This window comes from Hipposideros armiger, unplaced genomic scaffold (genome assembly GCF_001890085.2).
Source record: "Hipposideros armiger isolate ML-2016 unplaced genomic scaffold, ASM189008v1 scaffold_491, whole genome shotgun sequence".
NCBI classification, from domain to species: domain Eukaryota; kingdom Metazoa; phylum Chordata; class Mammalia; order Chiroptera; family Hipposideridae; genus Hipposideros; species Hipposideros armiger.
In genome coordinates, this window is record NW_017731841.1 from 1258525 (window position 1) to 1276400 (window position 17876).

General features: G+C 52.0%; 1 protein-coding gene across 1 annotated transcript in view; it reads right to left on the reverse strand.

Annotated features, from left to right (window-relative positions):
- The window catches only part of GLI2 (GLI family zinc finger 2), a 56681-nt gene extending 39187 nt beyond the window's left edge, over positions 1 to 17494 (reverse strand). The window contains exon 1 of the mRNA XM_019667263.1: positions 17387 to 17494. Within this exon, the coding sequence (XP_019522808.1) occupies positions 17387 to 17445 (59 nt within the window). The 5' untranslated portion in view covers positions 17446 to 17494. The remainder of the gene's footprint in view (positions 1 to 17386) is intronic.
- Positions 17495 to 17876: the final 382 nt, after the last annotated feature.

The following is a 17876-nucleotide window of genomic DNA, read 5'->3' on the forward strand; positions in this document are numbered from 1 at the left end:
CTCCCCTCCCCTTTCCTTCTCAGCATCAAGTCAACTTGGGTGTGGAGCATCTACTAACCTGGGCACCTAACACAACAGGTGCATCAGCCAACACAGCCACAAGGCCCGCCCAGACACTTCCTCTGGGAATCCTCCCAAGACGTCCCCTCAGCACAGAACTACTTAGCTGTGCCCTTACCTGGCAGCTCCTCAGAATAGGCTGACTGTGTGCCAGCCCTAACAGGCCACATGCATATATTTCCTTTTTTAATCTAAATAAAAATTTCACAAAGTAGGTGCTTTATGCCCATTTTATACATAAGAACACAGCCAGAAAGGCTAGGTCCCTTGCCCAAGGTCACTAAGACAGCAGGTAGTGGAACCACAGCGAACCCAGGTGGGCCTGGGCCCGAGCCTGGGCCTGAGCTCATCCCTTCAACAGAGAAGTGAGGGCTCTAGGCGAACGGAGTTCATTGTGAGCGGGTCTCAGATAGGCGCGTGATTGGGGAGGGGGAGAACCTAAGAATGGAACAGTGTTCTCCCTACCCTGTTCCAGCTCACTGTCTTCACCCCCGCTTCACCCCTTCACCACGCACAACCCAATCCAGTTCTCAGGAGAGAGTTGGAACCTCTCCCTCACGCTATGTTGTGAATGACTAATAAGGAACCAGGGACACAGATGTTCCAAGAAATGTTATTTTAATATACCAAACAAAGCCAAAGGAACGAATCTCAAATGATAGACTTCTAAGCATTAATGCATGAGGGGGGCCAGAGGGCTTCCCAGCAGCCCTGAAATCACACCAAAAATTCCAACCTACAAAGCGGGTCCTTCAGGGACCAGAGCTTCTTTTTCTTGGACACTTGGCCCCATCCCAGGGCCTCAATAAGTGTCCCCAGGCAGGCTGGGTGCTGCCAGTCCTAATGAACTGATGACCATACCATGGGACCTCACCAGGAAAGGCATCTGCTAGGGAAATCTGAGCCACTGCTTTAGGCCAACGCCCAGCTGCAACCTCCTTTTCTTCTATTTCCACACCACTCACTGTGGGGGCCCGACCCTGGTCTCAGCTGTGGTCTGTTTAGGCCTTGAATTCTGGCAACTGGGCAGAAACTCAAGTACGTGGCCTTGAGGTTAGAAGGTGGGGCCAACTGCATGAACTCATTTTAAAAGATGGTCAATGGTCACAGTCTCCTACATTGTAGATATGCATCTACACACACTCACACACTTACAGGTTACATTAACCAGACTGGCAGCATTTTTGCAAACTGTACAGCTTGGACGCTACTCTTATTCATTGCTGTCTCACCTTCAGACCATCTCTGAGCTCATCTGAGCCTCATTCTACCAGTTGTCTCTTCATATATTTGTTAATATTCCCGACAAAATTGTCCCAAGCACTTGCTTTGTGCCCAGGGACCTGTAAAGAGCTCAGAGCCCAATGGAAGAGGCAAGTAAACAAATAAGGGTTCCAGCAAAGGAAAAAATTCCCTCATTGCCTGTGTGAGGGAAGGCTTCTCAGAGAAGGTGAAATTTGGGCTGGGTTCTGAAGGATGAATAGGAGTTTATGAGAGAGTGCCTTACAATTGAAGCAGCACGTGCAAAGAAAGGCTGGAGGATTAGAATGTTTGTGTGAAGGTTATGTGAGGAGGGTGGGACCACAGCCCACAGAATGCTTTGGACTGGATCTGTATTGGATCCATATCCCTTCTCCTGTTGTGGAGGGTGGGGGAAGGGGCGTTGGGGTGGCATGTGACCTGAGCCCAGCTGGTTGGAGCATCCCCTGCCCCCAGGCACCATGAGTGGTTTGGAGTTGGGTATGTACCCAAGACAGCAGCTTTGGCTGAACTCTTGGGGAAAGAGGTGCTCTCTGCCCACAGGGGTTGTTAAGCAGGTAGGAAGCAAGTGTAGAGCTGCTGGGAGCCGTGAGGGGAGAGGCCAAAACTGAAGGTAATATGCAGACCATCAGACCCGAGAGATGTAGAACAAATTTTTGATCTGATGACTGCCTTTCTAGCCAAATTGGACGCTGCCCTCGGGAAGCTGCTACTGCTGTTGACTAGGTTGCAAACATTCGCTGGACGCCAACCACATGCAACACATCCAACAACTCTGCCAGGCAGGTTTCATTATCTCCACTTTACAGAAAAGGAAACTGAGGCTCAGGACGGAAACGAGACTTGCCCAAGGCTGCAGAGCTGTGAGTGGCAGAGCTGGAATGAATGCTGGCCTTTCTGACTCTGAAATCAGACAGCTCTGGCGGTCCACCGAGAGGCCAGCTTCTGCCTCAGCTGTCTCTGCCCTCCAGAAGTTCAGCTTGTTGTCCCTTTGCAGACATCACCTCAGCTGGTCCTCATGTCGACCCTGCAGTAGGGATGCAGGCTGAGGGGAGCCTTCACACATGTGGGTAAAGACTGCACTTTCTGGGTCTGAATTATGGCTCTGCCACTTACTGTGGACTTCGGTGGTACTAATGACCCCTGAGCCTCTGTGTCCTGCCTGTAGGACATGGCAATGTAACCTGACTGAAGGGAAGCTGTACGCTGAGCTGAGCTGAGCTCAGTGTGTGCAGTGTGTGGTGGGGCCCTGGGTGCTTGGTGGGTACTCAGCCAGTCTCAGCATCTCTTAGATTTAACAGATGAGCAAATGGAAGAAACTCAGAGGGTGGACGAGTAGGCCCAGCCCACATCTTGTAGCATCAATTCCTAGGTCCCTTCTCCAAGTGCTGGCTCAAGATTTTTTGGAAGGAGATCAGAGGGGCCTAGGTGATGAGACTACTATACAGCCATGTGTAACTCACCCCCACACTGGCTGGGCCTGAGTGAGCATGCCTAGGCCACTGGAGAGGGACGCCATCCTTAGGAGCTTGAATGATGGGGACACATTCCTAGAGGGCGTGTGGCTTCCATGGGGCTGGAGGGAAGAGAAAGACTTTGCCTGATGGGAGGAAAAGGGAGGGCGTTTGACCCATACACAGCCAGAGCCAAGGTGCAGGGGCAGGAACCAACATGCTCTTTAATGCAATGTGAGGAGGGGACGGAAGTGCTGGGATTGGGGCTCGTGTACCCCACCCTGCCTGTTTGGAGAGGCAGACAATGCAGAGCTGGTGCTGACTCACCCACACTCAGCATGAGCTGTTGGGGCAGGCTCTGCCCCTTGGGGGTCGGGAGCTGGAGGAAGAACCCTCGCAACCCAGAGACGCCCCGTTCTGATGTCTTTGTGCAAAGACCTTCTCCTGTGCAGGCAAGCAGGGCCAGAAACAGGCAGGCGTGGGCCCTTTGTGTCCCATTTCGGTCCAGCAAATTTTGATTTTAGACTCCTCACCAACAGAACTTGAGAATAGTTTTCTGTTGTTTTAAGCCACCGAGTTTGCGGTCACTTATTAAAATGGTAACCGGACGTGAGCATATGGCGCTGGTGTGGAGTAGGCCCTCGGGAGGCTAGGACATCACCATCCTTGTTACTGTCACCTGTCTGATGACATAGTCAGCTCTTAGACAGCAGGGCCCATGTATTACTTCTTGGGATAGCCCCGGCCCCATAGGTGGTCCATCAGTGGCAGGCTAGCAAGGAAAGGAAATGCTCCTCCCTGTTGGAGGACATCTGAGCGCTGTGTTCCAATTGCCCCCCTACACACACACACACATACACACATGCGCACACACACACACACACACACACACACACACACACACACCACACACACACACACATGCACACAAAGGGCTCTGGAGCGTGCCTTTCTGCCTGCAGCCCAGATTATACGGTCACTGACTCCCCAAAGCTGAATGTACCCCGCACACAGCCCCAACATGCCAACCCTCCTACCCCAAGGATGGCTTGCTTGCACGCACCAGTCCTGCCTTCGGGCTGAGATGCTACCACCCACTGGGATCACAGGGCCAGGGGTGGGGTCAGCAGGCTCAGAGTGGGCAGGCTATGACCCCTGTGTTATTGCTGAACTGCTTGGGGCCAGGCACCTGCTTTCTCAGAAACACTGGGCAGGTAGCCTCAGGCCCACTGATCTGCTAGAAGGAAAACAGATTCCCCAAAGCTGGCCTTGCCACGCTGAGCTACTGTCCTACCCAAACTGCATGGGCTCCTTAGTGCCAGGGTTGGGCAGGTGTGTGTTTGCTTTCACCAGTACATTCCTGCAGAGCAGGCCAGTGCCCGCTGCCTTAGACCTACCAACGGGCAGAGACAGAGCTCTGGCAGGCTCCTCTGGGGGGCATTCAATCTCCTTTCCAAGGGTTTTGTTTTGTTGTTTCTTGAATTTGTTGTTTCTTGGTTTTCTGTTTGGGGGGAGGGGAGGCTGTACTTGGTATGTGAAACTGTACGTTGGCAAGCATGCTTCCACGTTTTCCATACATTAATTTTAAAAGTTCCAGAAATCAAGTCCTTTTTAAAATACACTCAGGGGGTTTGCACCCATAAAGAGATGTATAGTGCATTCTTTTGGAAATCATTGGAGAACTGTCCCCTGCCCAAACAGAAGCCCGATTCATTTCTTGTGTCCATCTGCACGTTCCCATGTGTCTGGGCTACATCTGTCCATGTGGAGAGGCTCTGTAAACCTGCACACGGGATAACCACGAACAGAAGCTGGGACCACTGCGTCCAGCCATTCACTGATTTGTTCATGTGTTTATGCATCATTCCTTCCGCTGGCCAACATTTACTGAGCATGGACCTCTGACAGCACTGGGTGGCAAGTTGGGGATTCAGGGAAGACTCAGTCAGGACTTCACACTCAGGAAGTGGGGCAGGTGGTCACAAACTTGACTGACAAATGCTGCACAGGGTGTGGTGAACCCTAACATTCCCAGGGTCCACCCTGAAGCTACACATGCACAGATGTCCGCAGAGCACATGAGGTTGTGGCAATGACAAGCTGCCAGGGTGATGCTGCTGGGCAGGGTGCCCCAGATGCAGCCATGAGCTTAGGAAATTACAGTCCCTCAAGCTTATAGTTCACATGGGTACCTTGACAAAATCACCATGCTGGGGCCTGTGGAGTCAGGGAGGAAGTATGGACACTGATTGTAGCCTACAAGTAGAACACAAGGTGATGAAACAGAAAGAAGGGTGAGAGGGAAAGAATTCACCCACTCTGCTGGGGCAATCTGAGAAGGCTTCCTGCAGGAGGTGGTATCTGAGCCAGGCCCGGTGTTCTGAGACAGAAGTATGTATAGCTGAACAAAGGGCAGGTCATACCAGAGAATAGCTAACAGAGTCCAGGGGCTGACCACACAGCTGGGTGGGAGAAGAATGTGTGGGGAAAACCATAAAGGAAATGTCAACAACTTAAGGTACGTTATAATAAAAACGCTTCATCCAGGGAATGAAGAGGCCAGGCACAAACTGGGAGAGGCTATTTGTAACACATATAACTAACCATGGAATGAGTAGCCTTACTATATAAAAGGCTTATTCAAATCTATAGGAAAATAACAACTCCATAGAAAAATGGGCAAAATCACTGAACAGGTTATTTCCCAAGAATGAAACATTATTGGCCAATAAACATATGAAAGAATGCTCAGCTTCGTCAGTCATAAGGGAAACAGAAAATTAGAATCATAGGGAGATGCCATTTTGGCAAAAATTTAAATGTGGATGACATCACCCTAGTAACAAGGAGATGGAAAAAGCTGAGCCCTCAAACCCGGCTGGTGGGAGTAAGGTGGGCAAAACCACCCGAAAAAAGTCTGGCAACATCTAGGAGGGTTAAAATGTGAACACCCTATGACTCTGCTGTCTCATTGCCAGACACACATTCATTCTAAAGAATGGGCTGCACATGGGCCCAGAGGACGGTACAGAAGCATTCACTGAGATGATGTTCAAAACAGCAGACACAGCGGTATCCCAGGGACCTGTCAACGCAGAGCAGCGAGAGTGAAGTAGGATTAAGGGCCCCAGGCATTAATGGGTGAATCTCCAGAATATAACACCCAGTGTGAAAAGCAAGTTCCCCAAGAATACAACTGCAGTGATTCCATTTATATAAAGCACACAAAGAAAAACTGAACTATGTACTGTTAGGAGAGTCCCCTACAAGGTAGATGTTACAAATGCCACGGGATGACAAACTCCAAACCCCAGAGCCTGTGGAGTGGGGAGGCCAGGGTGGACAGCAGGGGGGGACGCGGGACCTCAAGGGTGCTGCGACATCTCCAGTCCTTGGTTTGGACAGGGCAGGAGGGTGTATGTCTTTATATCTGAACCATGCTTTTGTTATTCTTTTCTATGTCTTCCATATTTGATAAGACCTTTTTTTTTAAAGCATGGCTGGGTGGAAGCTGGCTCCTGGTTAGCAGTTGGCTGAATGGACGGGGTTCTGGGGTGGGGAGTGGAGTGGCCACAGGGCTGGCTGGTAGTGGAGAACTTGTGTGGGCTCCTGGAAAGCGTGTGAGGGTTCAGTGGTTGGCTCCCTGGTCACCCTGTGGGCTCATCTTGGTCGCTCTGTCTGTCTGCTGCCAAGGCTCCCTCCTGGCCAATCCCAGCCCGACTGACAGGCCTGCTGTGCAACCGACACACATCTGTATACACATGCGAAGCATTCGACCCTCTGCTCACCCCGTTCCTGTTCCAGACCCGCGCACTCCGCCAGACCTAACTGAGTGCCAGCTTTCAGCTGTTACTCCCTACGCAGAGCCGTAATAAAGAAATCACTGTTTTCAGCTGACAAAGAGCAGATTTCTTACTAAGTAAACACTGATGTTTTGGTAGGGAAATTAGGTTATAAAATTGCGCCTACAAAGGAGACCATACAGATGGACTTAGTTAAGATCTAGCCACACAGGCAACGGGGGTTAATTCAACCACCCACCCTCCATCACAATTTTTTCTCCCTCAGAGTAGGAAGATAGGAAGGTAATCGTCTTTTCAAACATAAAAACCAAAAAGCGTAAAAAAACCAAAAGGGAAGTATCAAGGAGCCTTTTTCCTTAGCAAAGTGATGAGTGGTACAGAGCTCGGGTGGGTGGGAAGCCTCGGATTTGATCGACGTGTCCGGGGTGGGACACGGGGCGGGCAGGAACACAGCTGGCCCTAGAGGAGGGCTCTGGGGAAGCCAGTGTGGATTAGCCCTGTCCAGGTGCCCTGTGGCATGGATTAACCTCTGGGTATAGGTACGAGGACACTTTGTAAGGGGAACTGCCCTTGGCTGAGCACAGCTGACTGGAATCTTCCAGAAAGTCACAGCTTTATGGGGGCTGCCATATCACAGAGCAAATGTGAGGGGCCTGGAAGTAGAGCCCTGGGCGGGAATAAGACATGGGGTATTGGGGGTCAAGGGGGGTCTGTAGTAAAAGGAAGGGTTTCATTAGATTTCACTAGGGGTCTGGGTTTAAGCAATGAGCAAAAGCCTGGGGGGAGGAGCTACATCCAGGGAAACGCCCCCACTTCCCCTCAGTGAGAATTCCTCAGCTCAGGCCTGGCCTGCCAAAGCGGTGTGTGGAATTTCCTTTCCTGGACGCCTGTCAAAACTAGATGGATAATCCCAAATAGTTTAGATAAATGTCTTCTTAGAGGTGGGTATGCTGCTGATTTTTACCAAGCTATTGAGTCTATTATGTGTGCTTTGCAAAGGGCCGCTCTTTCAGGCTGACATCCATGGCTGTCTGGGAGTGGAGGCCCCTCGTTAGAACAAAAACAACCCTGTGGAAGGTGGCGCCCCCTGGTGGGCTGGTGGTGAGATGGGGAGAGACAGGCCTCCCTGGCCTTTCTGCTGATAAACGTTCTCCATTCCTGTTTTCCTGTGCTCTGGGCTCCCCTGGAAACCCCTTCCAGCACAACACACTGTATCTGCCCAGTTTCGACCCCTTCCCTTCCCAGACCATGAGATCTTTGTGGACAGGAAGACTGTGCCCCCTTGGGCGTGTATCCTCCACACCTGGCAACAGGATGACATACATTGGCACTGGGGAAGTATCATCAAGTGAACTTTCCCCCATGAGTTAAGCAACAACCAACCTCTTTCTGCTTTGCTTGGGTGGGACAGGTCAAGTTCATATTTCAGAAATGCAGCTCCTGGAAGGAGAGGATGAAGGAGCGGTTCCCACTGGGCCCAACCTACTTCTTCTCCAGAGCACCAGGGACATGTTATCGATGCAGCAATGCTGGCTGCAGTGATGGAGGCTTGGAGAGCGGCAGCAGCAGGACTTGGGCAGGGCCCTGCTCCTGCATTTCCTCAACAAATGTTGACTAAGGTTGGCAGGTGTGACCCCAAGTGATAGCACTAGGGACACAGATAAATCCAGCAACAGTGATTTAGGCTGAGTAAATGAATGCGTTCTGGGCACTGGCATCAATTCCACCTAGAATGGACAACCTGGACGTGTGCAGTGGGAGAGGACCCCTCACCTCAGAGGGCAGTCTACCCCACCACCATCTGAAATTTTACTGTTAGTGGTTAATTCCTTTGGGTTAATTACTGTTGTGTTTCCATGCTTGCCAGCAGGGATAAGACATTGTAGCCCTAAGACCTGCACTGAGATGCCCCTTCCTCTCTGAGGATAATAATGGCATAGAAGAGTTCAAGCATGGAGGTCCAAGCTCACTTACTATTTGAGGGATGGTGGGAAGCTCTTCAATTCTGGGAACCTCTAGTTTTCTCCTCTACGACTTGGGGAGAATATCACCCACCTTACAGGGTGTTGGGAGGACTGGCTATAATGCCATCCACCCAGAACCCAGCAGAGTGCCTGGAACAAACTGTGGGTTTCCTTTTGGTGTCCACACGAGAGTGAGAAAAGCATATGAATGTCCAGCACTCACTATGTACCAGAAGCTGTGCTGTGTTTTTCACTCATTCATCTAATCTGCACAACCACCCATGTGGGGTACTGTTGCATCCCCATTTTAGAGACAGGGAAACTGAGGCTCACGGGGGTTACAGAGCCAGCCCAAGGATGAAGAGGGCATGGGAGGCATTGGCAGGATGTGACCTCTGCCCCACCCTGATCTGCCTACATCCGGGTGTGTGTAGAATGCCCAAGATGATGGGGACACAGCAGGATAGGAGAGGACCCACAGGGTCACCTCCAACCCTGCAGGACCTGTCCACTGGGCAGCCCTTCCACAGCTGCCCTGCACACCCTCCCCATTGGCAGAACCACCTCATTTCTACACATCGAGCTGTGCTTCACCCTGGGCCCCTCCTGCCCTCAGCTGACCACAGGGGCTTTCTCCAAAGCCCAGAGCCAGGCAGCTTCTCTTCTGCGAGAGGCCAGCATTCAGTCAAGATCAAAGAGTAGGCCGCCTTATCAGACACGCTCCTCATTAAACTTTTACAGGCCAGACTCTATTATAAATGAGCTGTCTGTGCCACACTGCAGAGCACCTTCCTAGAGCTGAGAACTTGAGGCTCTCGGAGCCAGGAGAACCTTTAGCAGAGCAGTCCAGGTGGAGAGTGGGCCACTTCCCAGGTTCAAATCCCAGCTGTGATATTTACTAGGAAAATGCCACCGGAGAAAACATCCAACCTCACTGTGCCTCGGTTTCCCCACTTAACAAGTGGGAGTGACAATGCCGCCTTCCTTGTAGGGTGTTGATAAGGGTTACATGATATAATCCAGATGAATGAACCCAGGCTGCTGTGACTGCCCAGAGAGGAGAAGGGACTTACCTGGAGGGGTCTCTAAGGGCCACTCACATCACCACGAGCCAAAGCTCTGCATGTATTTGTCGCTCAGTCCTCAAACAGCTATGGGAGGTAGGTGGCTGCCCTACAAACTACCTGGTCCCAGAGTTTCCTGGGCTCCATCTACCTGCTGTCCAGTTGCTCTGAAGAAGTGATCAGCCACAGCACCTTTTAAGGAGGGCTCTCTGGAGACAGAAGGGGAGCAAGAACCCACGTGGGGAGGAGGAACAAGGCCCCTTGTGGGAGACCCCAGGCTCGCCCAGCCTCTTGGCCCAGGAGCCAGGCAGACTTGCCCTTCGGAAGTCTTGTCTTTCCACAAGTCTCTGAAGAGAAGCACACACATTTGCCGAGGGAGGAGAACATTCTTTTCAAAACACAAACAAAGCCAGTCCTCTGTGAACTGTGAACCTGTGTGTTGTGCCAAAAATCAAGAAAAAAAACAACCAATGTATCCTCCTGCCCCGCCTTGGTGACTGGCTGAAGACACAGCTGTTGGGGCCCAAGACAATGCAGGTGAGTTGCAGGCTAAGCAGGCGTGTGTTTATTAATCTCATGATGAGCTGGTATAGTTTTTATGGAACACTGACCTTGGAAAAAGCTATCTTCAAATCCCCCTGGACTAGGAAGTTCATGAGCTCAGCCAGCAACAGCAAAGAAACTACGTTCTTAAGTGAAGCACACCAGCGAAGGGGCTAAATATCTCCATTAATATGCAGTTGCTGGGACCAGGTGGGGTTCACGCATCCTTAACAGCTATCCCAGGGGGCTCTGGGTAATTTGCACGTGTGACAAAGTGTGCAGATGATGGTGGGAAGCAGAGACCCTCACACCCACCAGCTGGCATTCCTTCTCTTTCCTTAAAGTACCTGGGCCCCCGTGTTAACTTTCCATGAGTTGATAGCTAGCCCCAGAGCCATCTGTCCCTAATGAGAGCCCCCTTCCTCTCTCCTTCTCTGGGCAGGGTGGCCTTGGGCTGTGACCGCTGGAGCAGTGCCCACCAACTACAGCTCAGGATCAAGTGATCTTCAGAGGAGCGATTAACAGTGGTCAGGTGCAGAACCAGGCAAGAGGAGAGAGGAGGGACTGTCCTTCCCATGGTTGAGATGCTGTAGCTGTCCACTCCACCCGCCCCCTCAAGCTCCCACCCCACTACGCTCACCTCCTTCTGCAAGCTGAAAATACAAATAGATATGGGCCAACTTGTGGGCACTGGATCTGCGAACAGATGATGATAAAGAACCAGGAGATTTTTAACTCCCCATATTTCACCGTCGTCATCATTTAGAGAAAAGTCCCTATAGCCTGTTGGCTCTATGACTCCAGAAAGCCAGCATGCATCTCTGGGCCTTCTTTCTTGGGTACAAAATAAGCAAGGTGGCCTGTCGTGGTCCCCAGACTCTGGCCTATGGGTGCCTGTAAACTAGCAGATGACTGGGGCTCACCCTACTCTGAAAGAAACAGAACTTCTGGGGTTGGGAAATACGCATCTTTAAGACACACCCCAGTTCAGATTGGCAGCCAGGTGTGAGGCGTGCGGCACGAGATGCTCTCCGTAACCCTTCTGGGCTAGAAGCAGCTGGAACTGGTCCTCTCTGAAGCTCCAGGACAGTGCTGGACGGGAAGGACCCCACAAGCAACACAGAGACTCGAAGGTTGACCCCGGCCTCCTTTTCCCGCCAGGACCCGTGAGTTAATCCTGGCCCCAGGCAGCCTGCACGTCTGCTGTGTGACTGCATACCTGGAGGAACCAGGGAGCTCTAGCTGGGGGCCCTGCCATGCCTCAGCCTCGGTCCCCATGACACCCTGTGAGCCAGTTTCCAAGGGGCAGGGACCAGGATGGAGCCCAAAGTGCTCCTCTGCCACTCGCAGTCACCAGGCAATGGCGACACTGCGGGGCCTTCTCTTCTCACCCTTGAGAAAGGACTATGGGAGCCTCAAGGGACAGGGGACAGGGGACCCCAGAGAACTCTGCCTGACCAGCAAGAACAACCCCCTCCCCCATTTGTCTCTCCGTCACCTGTGTTTACACAGATGAAAGGTCAGGTACCAGGAGTCCCCGGGCAGTGCCATTTACCCTTCTGGAGCTAGCTGAGCATTAGTGAGCTTTGCAAGTCCTGTTGTGGGTTTGTAGCTCCAGGTGGCAGGGAAGACGGGCTCTGCGGAGAAGAGGAAAGCCGGCCACTGGGCTGTGCTGGTTGGGTGTCCACACACTGAACGCCGCCCCTCCTCCCCCACTTGCAGCTGTCTGTTTGGAGCGGTGTGTGGTCAGCCCTGGCCCTGCTCCCCTCCTGCCCGGGGACCACGATGACAGCTGTGGTACCCCACTTCTCCTGTCCATCCTCTAACTGCTCCCCCAGTTACCTTGAAAGTCAACCTCACCACTCCCTCTGCTCCTGGTTGCCAAAAGGATCAAGTCAAAATTCCTCACTGGGGGGAAAAGACTTCTCTTCTCTCCATCCCCAGTGGGCTTTTCTCAGGCCCATGTCACACCTTCCTATATCACAGTCACCCAACAGCAGCCTCTTCCAAGGACACGCACGTCATGGCCTGCCTCTGCCACATGGGTCCCTTGGCCTGCAACGAATCCCATCCCTGATAGGCAAATGGAATAATAATAGGAATAATAATCACTGGTATTGTCTACTGAATGCTTGCAAACCTCCTCAGCGCTTTCCTTGTATTACCCATTCCAATTCTCCAAGTAACTTAGTAGATGGGGCAGGTACCCTTATTATGCCCTTTTACAGATGAGAAAACTGAGGTTTATTCCTTCAGGTTGGTCAGCTCTCCAAGGCTGGTGATTGCAGCACCGGGGTTCAAGCCCAGCTAGCCTGGCAGGGCCGGTGACAGCAGTGCTCCTTCGGGCCGGGGCGGGGACCAAGAGGCCTGTGGTGAAGCTCTGGCCGGACCGCTGTGCGCTGGCGCTCAGTCACTGGACCATGAGAGTCAGTGGGTCGGGGTTTGGGTGCCTGAACAGAGGCCGTGTGCACAGCAGCAGCAGAGGCTCCGACTTGGGCTGACAAGAGATGACACTGCACCTCATTTGCTGTGCAACGTCTGTGTAATTAGACACATTTGGTGCCGGCGAGGAGAAGCGGTCTACAGCAGAGGCTTGATGGATCGGGTGTTCCACCAGGCTCCGACCACATTAATCACAGAAGCCAGAGCCATGGGGGCCGTTTTTCTCTTAGGCTTTGTCCTATTTCCCACCTGGGACACTGAGGGCAGGGGTGAGGCAGTGGGCTTTCCAGCACTCGCCTTGGCCCCTTGTGGCCTGGGCGGGGACCAACCGTCCTGAGTATACGGTAGAGCCACCAGAAGCCCAGCCCAGCAGGATGTGGGGCTCTGGGAACACTGCTGCTGCCCATCGCTGGGTGTTACCCAGACTAGCCCCTCCTTGGCTGGGGAGGGGAGCTTGCTCCGCAACCCTCCAGTGGAACCAAGCATGCCCGCCATGCAGGGTGACCTGTGAAAGCCGGTACCTCTCTGGGCCTCTGCGTCTGCACCTGTAAGATGTAGGTTATAACGCCATCTCACAGAGCAATCGAGAAGTGAACTGATACAGCACACCGGGCTCCAGGGCTGAGCCTGGCCCGCTGCAGGCCCTGCACTCATTATTGACACCCTTTATTGTATTCTACTTTGTGATGCCAGACTCGCCACTGGGGCTTGGTGATCCCAAATGAGCTAACCACTTCCAGAGAGGTCCAGGTCCTAATCCCTGAAACTTGTGACTGTACCTTTTGTGGGGAAAGGGACACTGCAGATGTGGTTGAGTTAAGGATCTTGAGACAGGAAGGTTATCCTGGATTACCCAGTGGGCCCTTAAAGCAATCACAGGTGTCATTATGAGAGGCAGAGGGAGAAAACTACCACAGAAGAGGAGGAAAGCCGTGTGAGGACAGAAGCAGGGGGAGAAAAGGCAATGTGAGAAGAGGTAGGGGTTAGGAGCCAAGGAAATGGATTCTCTCCTAGAGCCCCCAGAAGGAACCACCTCTGCCAACACCTTGGCCAGAGGCCCGTAAGACTTACTTCAGACTTCTGACCTCCAGAATGACATACATTTATATATTGTTTTAACCCACTAAGTTTGAGATAACTTGGTACAGCGGCAATGGGAAATTAATACACCGCTCTTCAGTTATCAAGTTTAGTGAAAGAGCCATCGGGCCAGTAAGTGACAAGACCATTTGCACAGGCCCGCTGTCCTGGTCAGACCTCCTCTGCTGCCCGCTATCATCCTTTCTACTTCTCCAGGTGCTCTGCCCACACTCTGCCCCTCAGTGGCCAGAAAGAAAGCAAGCCCAGAGAGGGGACATGACCTGTGTCCAACCTACAGCTAGTGAGTGGCAAAGCCTGGAGAGGACTCAGGGGTGGCCTCCTGGCCACAGCTCCCTATTAGCACAAGGAGGGATAGCACTGAGGGGCCCCTCTCAGCGACAAGGCCCTGACTGCAGCCAGAGCGTCTTGAACCTGAGCCTACAGCAGCATCACCTGAGTGCATGTTAAATATCGATCGTGGACCCCACCCCCGCGTCTCCGGCTCAGCAAGCGGGGCCAGGGCCTGAGAGCCTGCATCAGAGCATCAGAGCAGTCTCTCAGGGGACGCTGATGCTGCTGGTTCAGAAATTTGGGGGACCCCTAACCTGGGGCCAGTGCCCTAACAAAGGGCAGTATGTGCTTTCAAGAAGATATCGGTCCTGGGGTCCGATAGGACATCCATGGGTCCTGGGGTCACACATGTGCCCAAGAGAGAGGCCAGCATGTGGTTGAGGGGCAGAGCTCAGGGGGCTGTAACTGGGTTTCTAACTCTCCCAGTCCCTAAGTGGGTGACCTTGATGCTCAGTTATTATATCCCTCCGTGCTGCCTCAGCCCCTTCATCTGTAAATGTGCCTCCTATAGGGTTGTTGAGAGGATTAAGTGAGAGAAAACACATGACATGTTTACAGCAGTCACAAGGTTACAGTTCATTTAAAAATTAGCATTTGCAATGGTGGGGTCTTCTAACATCTCTGTCATTGCCCCTAGGTAAGTGGGGAGATGTGAGCCCTGACGTTCACCTGCAGCGTGAGACAAACCTATGTAGACACTCCCTCCAGGGAGCTCTCAGCATTGCCCATGTCTCCTACCAGCACTGGGCTCCTTGCAGGGAGCACTTTGCTGCAGGCCTGCTGTGCCCAGGACCCATGTCGGAGAACGCAACAAACATTTCTCAAGAGCAGAAAACCAGCAGCTCCACCCCCCTCCTTCTAGACAGGGACTCAGCTCCCTCAATACGCTTAGGATTCTCAGATGCCACCATCTGAGCAATTTTCGGTGATCCACCAGCTCCAAACGTATGCACCTTCCAGAAGCTGCTGGAGCTGTAGTCTCAGTCACCTGCAGCTGGAGGGCCCCGAAAGGTGGGCAGAGGGCTAACGTGGGCACAAGGCTGCCAGCAGCAGGTCCTAGTCAAGTGAGAACATGCTACATGCACTAAAATAAAATGAAAAGTTCCCAACGTGTCGAAAGACATGGGAGACAATGTCCAAATCTGGGACAATTTGAACAACACAGGAAACAGTGATACCCAGAGAGTGTAATTCACAGAATAACACAAATACCCATGCATTTATTGGAAATAAAGAAATGGGGAGGAGGGGCAACTCTTCTTGTAGTAGAATTCCAATGGCTAAATGTGGAAGGAATGATGGAAATGAAAAGCACCACTTGGCAAACACTAGTAATTCCTGCTTCTGAAAAGAGCCATCAATGGATGTTATAGTTAGTGGGTGAAGATACGCGGAGAAACAGGATATTTACATATTACCGAAATATTTAATTACATAGACCCCAACTTTAAAGTGGAGAAACTCACCTGAACCAAGTGACCAAAATTAATCCCCAGTGATGAGAAGCATTGCCATGACGTGCCGCCTGACAGGATGCACTAGGCAGGGCACAACACCACTTTTATTATTATTCCCCAAAATGTACATTCTGAAATCAATCATGAGGCACCATCAGGCAAACCCAAACTGAGGATGTTTTCTACAGTAACTGGCCTGTCCTCTTCCAAAGTGTCGAGGTCATGAAAGACAAGAGAGCAATTGTCCTGGATGAAAGACGACTAAGGAGATAAGACAACTCAATGCAAAGTCTGGATCCTGAACCAGAGAAAAAAGACATTAGCGGGCAACTGGCCAGATTTGGTTAAGATTAGTAAATTAGTTCATAACAATGTATCGGTGTTTGGTTATGTACGACAATGCTAACATTTGAGGAATTGGGGGGAAGGTATAATGCAAATCTTTGTACTATTTTTGCAACTATTTTTATACGAAATTATTTCAAAGTAAAACATATTTAAAAAATAAATAAGAGGACCAGGTGGGATGGCGTTATAACCTACATCTTGGGGAGACAATGAGTACCCAGACATAGGAGTCACCTGTAGGCTGAGACAACTTCTCAGTCACCTACCCCCCTGACTAGCTACAGTGTTTGCCGTGAACACAGTGAATGCTCCACAAGTATTTACTGACTTCATTGGAACAGGAGCTCGGAGAGGCAGGAGGGTTGGAGCTAGGAGAGGCAGGAGGGTTTGTCTTCCGTGAGTGGAATGTGTGGAGAGGGCTGTGCACTCCGCAAACAACAGCAAACAATGATCGTGTGCCTATCACGCGTGCATCAGCCATTGTCCATGGGGAAATGAGAGGGCAGCGCAGAGCCTGCTGGGAGGCAGGGGTGAAATATCATTCTGGTGCAGTCGTGCAGTGGGGGTCCAGGTGAAAGCCTCACTCAATGTGGGGGATCCCAGTGTCCCCAGGAGGAGGTGGCTCCTGAGCTGAGGCTTAGAGGATCTGTGGGAGGTGGCCATGAGGAGGGGGCATTCATTCTAGGCAGGCTGGGCACCAGGAGCTGAGGCACAGAGACATGTGACAGGGTCACGTGTGCTGGAAACACAAACAACTTGGACAGGTGAGGTGGCTGGATTAAGAGGGGCATAGGGCCAAATGATCTTTTGCAGTAGGTCCCCTCCAAGGCAGGTGTGGGAAAGAGCAGAGATGTTGGGGGTGAGGGGAAGATTTTGGTCTCTCTTCTGGAAGCAGGTGAATTGGTAGCGAGAGCACAGGTCTTCAAGACATAAAGACCAAGAAAAGCGACATCAGCTACAGGCTCCGAGGCCTCCGGTGGGAATGAAGAGGGCAGGTTAGGTATAGTGATGACAGCACTGATGACACACCCTTCTACCCAGGGCTCTCAAGGCATGGAGTAGGACGAGGCCCCAAAGCATAACTTTGAGCTTGTTCTTATCAGTAAGGTGGCTCTATAATTTAGTGTCTAAATTGGGACACTTGAGAGAGTGAAAGGGGCGCTATGAATTATTATGCTGGGACAACACATAACCAGGGTCACCATACTTATATGGGACCTGTGACCTGGAGGCGACTCCCACTGTATGGGTGAGTCAAGAGCCCCAGGTGCTCGTGGATACACCAGGCAATTCTGCAGCCTTGGAAGTGGCGATGTGTGAGACAGCAGTGCTTCCATCTCAGGTAACCAGAGGGGAGCTGGGTGTTCACATCCCACCCACACATTCACACGGGTCCCGGACTGAGTGCACTCGTGGGTGGCAAAGGTGGCTGCTCAGGATGACGCAGATCAGCAACTCCAAAAAGACAGACAGAGGCAGGCGAGGTGGCCGAGGCTGGCAGCCCAGCCTTCCCAGCGGCAGGGACCCCATGCCGGATGGCAGGCGGAGGGCAGCACTTACCCATGCACGCCGTGGACAGAGTGAGGCTCGCAATGGTACCTTCCCTCCTGGTGTCTCATGTCAATCGGTAAGGGAGCATGGAACGGTGGCAAAAGGTGCTGCGGCACTGTGCAGGGGGAGAGAGAAACAGGACTTCAAAACCTTTTCCCCTCCCTCAAAAAGCAATTTTCAAAAGGCTTTAAAGCTCAATGAATTTGAGAGCAAGAGCAGTCAGGACAGGGGGCTCCGAGGTGCCCCAGCTATCACACACCCACGAAGGGTGATGAATAAATAATCAAAGTCAGCCCGAGAATCCTACATCTTTCACATAAAAGATCCCCAACCGCGCTCTTGACAAAGACAAGCAGCTAAGCGCTCTTTGAACTCAGGGAGATTACAGGCTGGGCTGCAAATCAGGGTTGACAGAGCCGACAGGCTTCTGCCCATCCCGGCCTTGGTTGCGTGGGGCTCCAGCAGCCCCAGGTTACGGCGTCCACACAGGCTGGCAGTA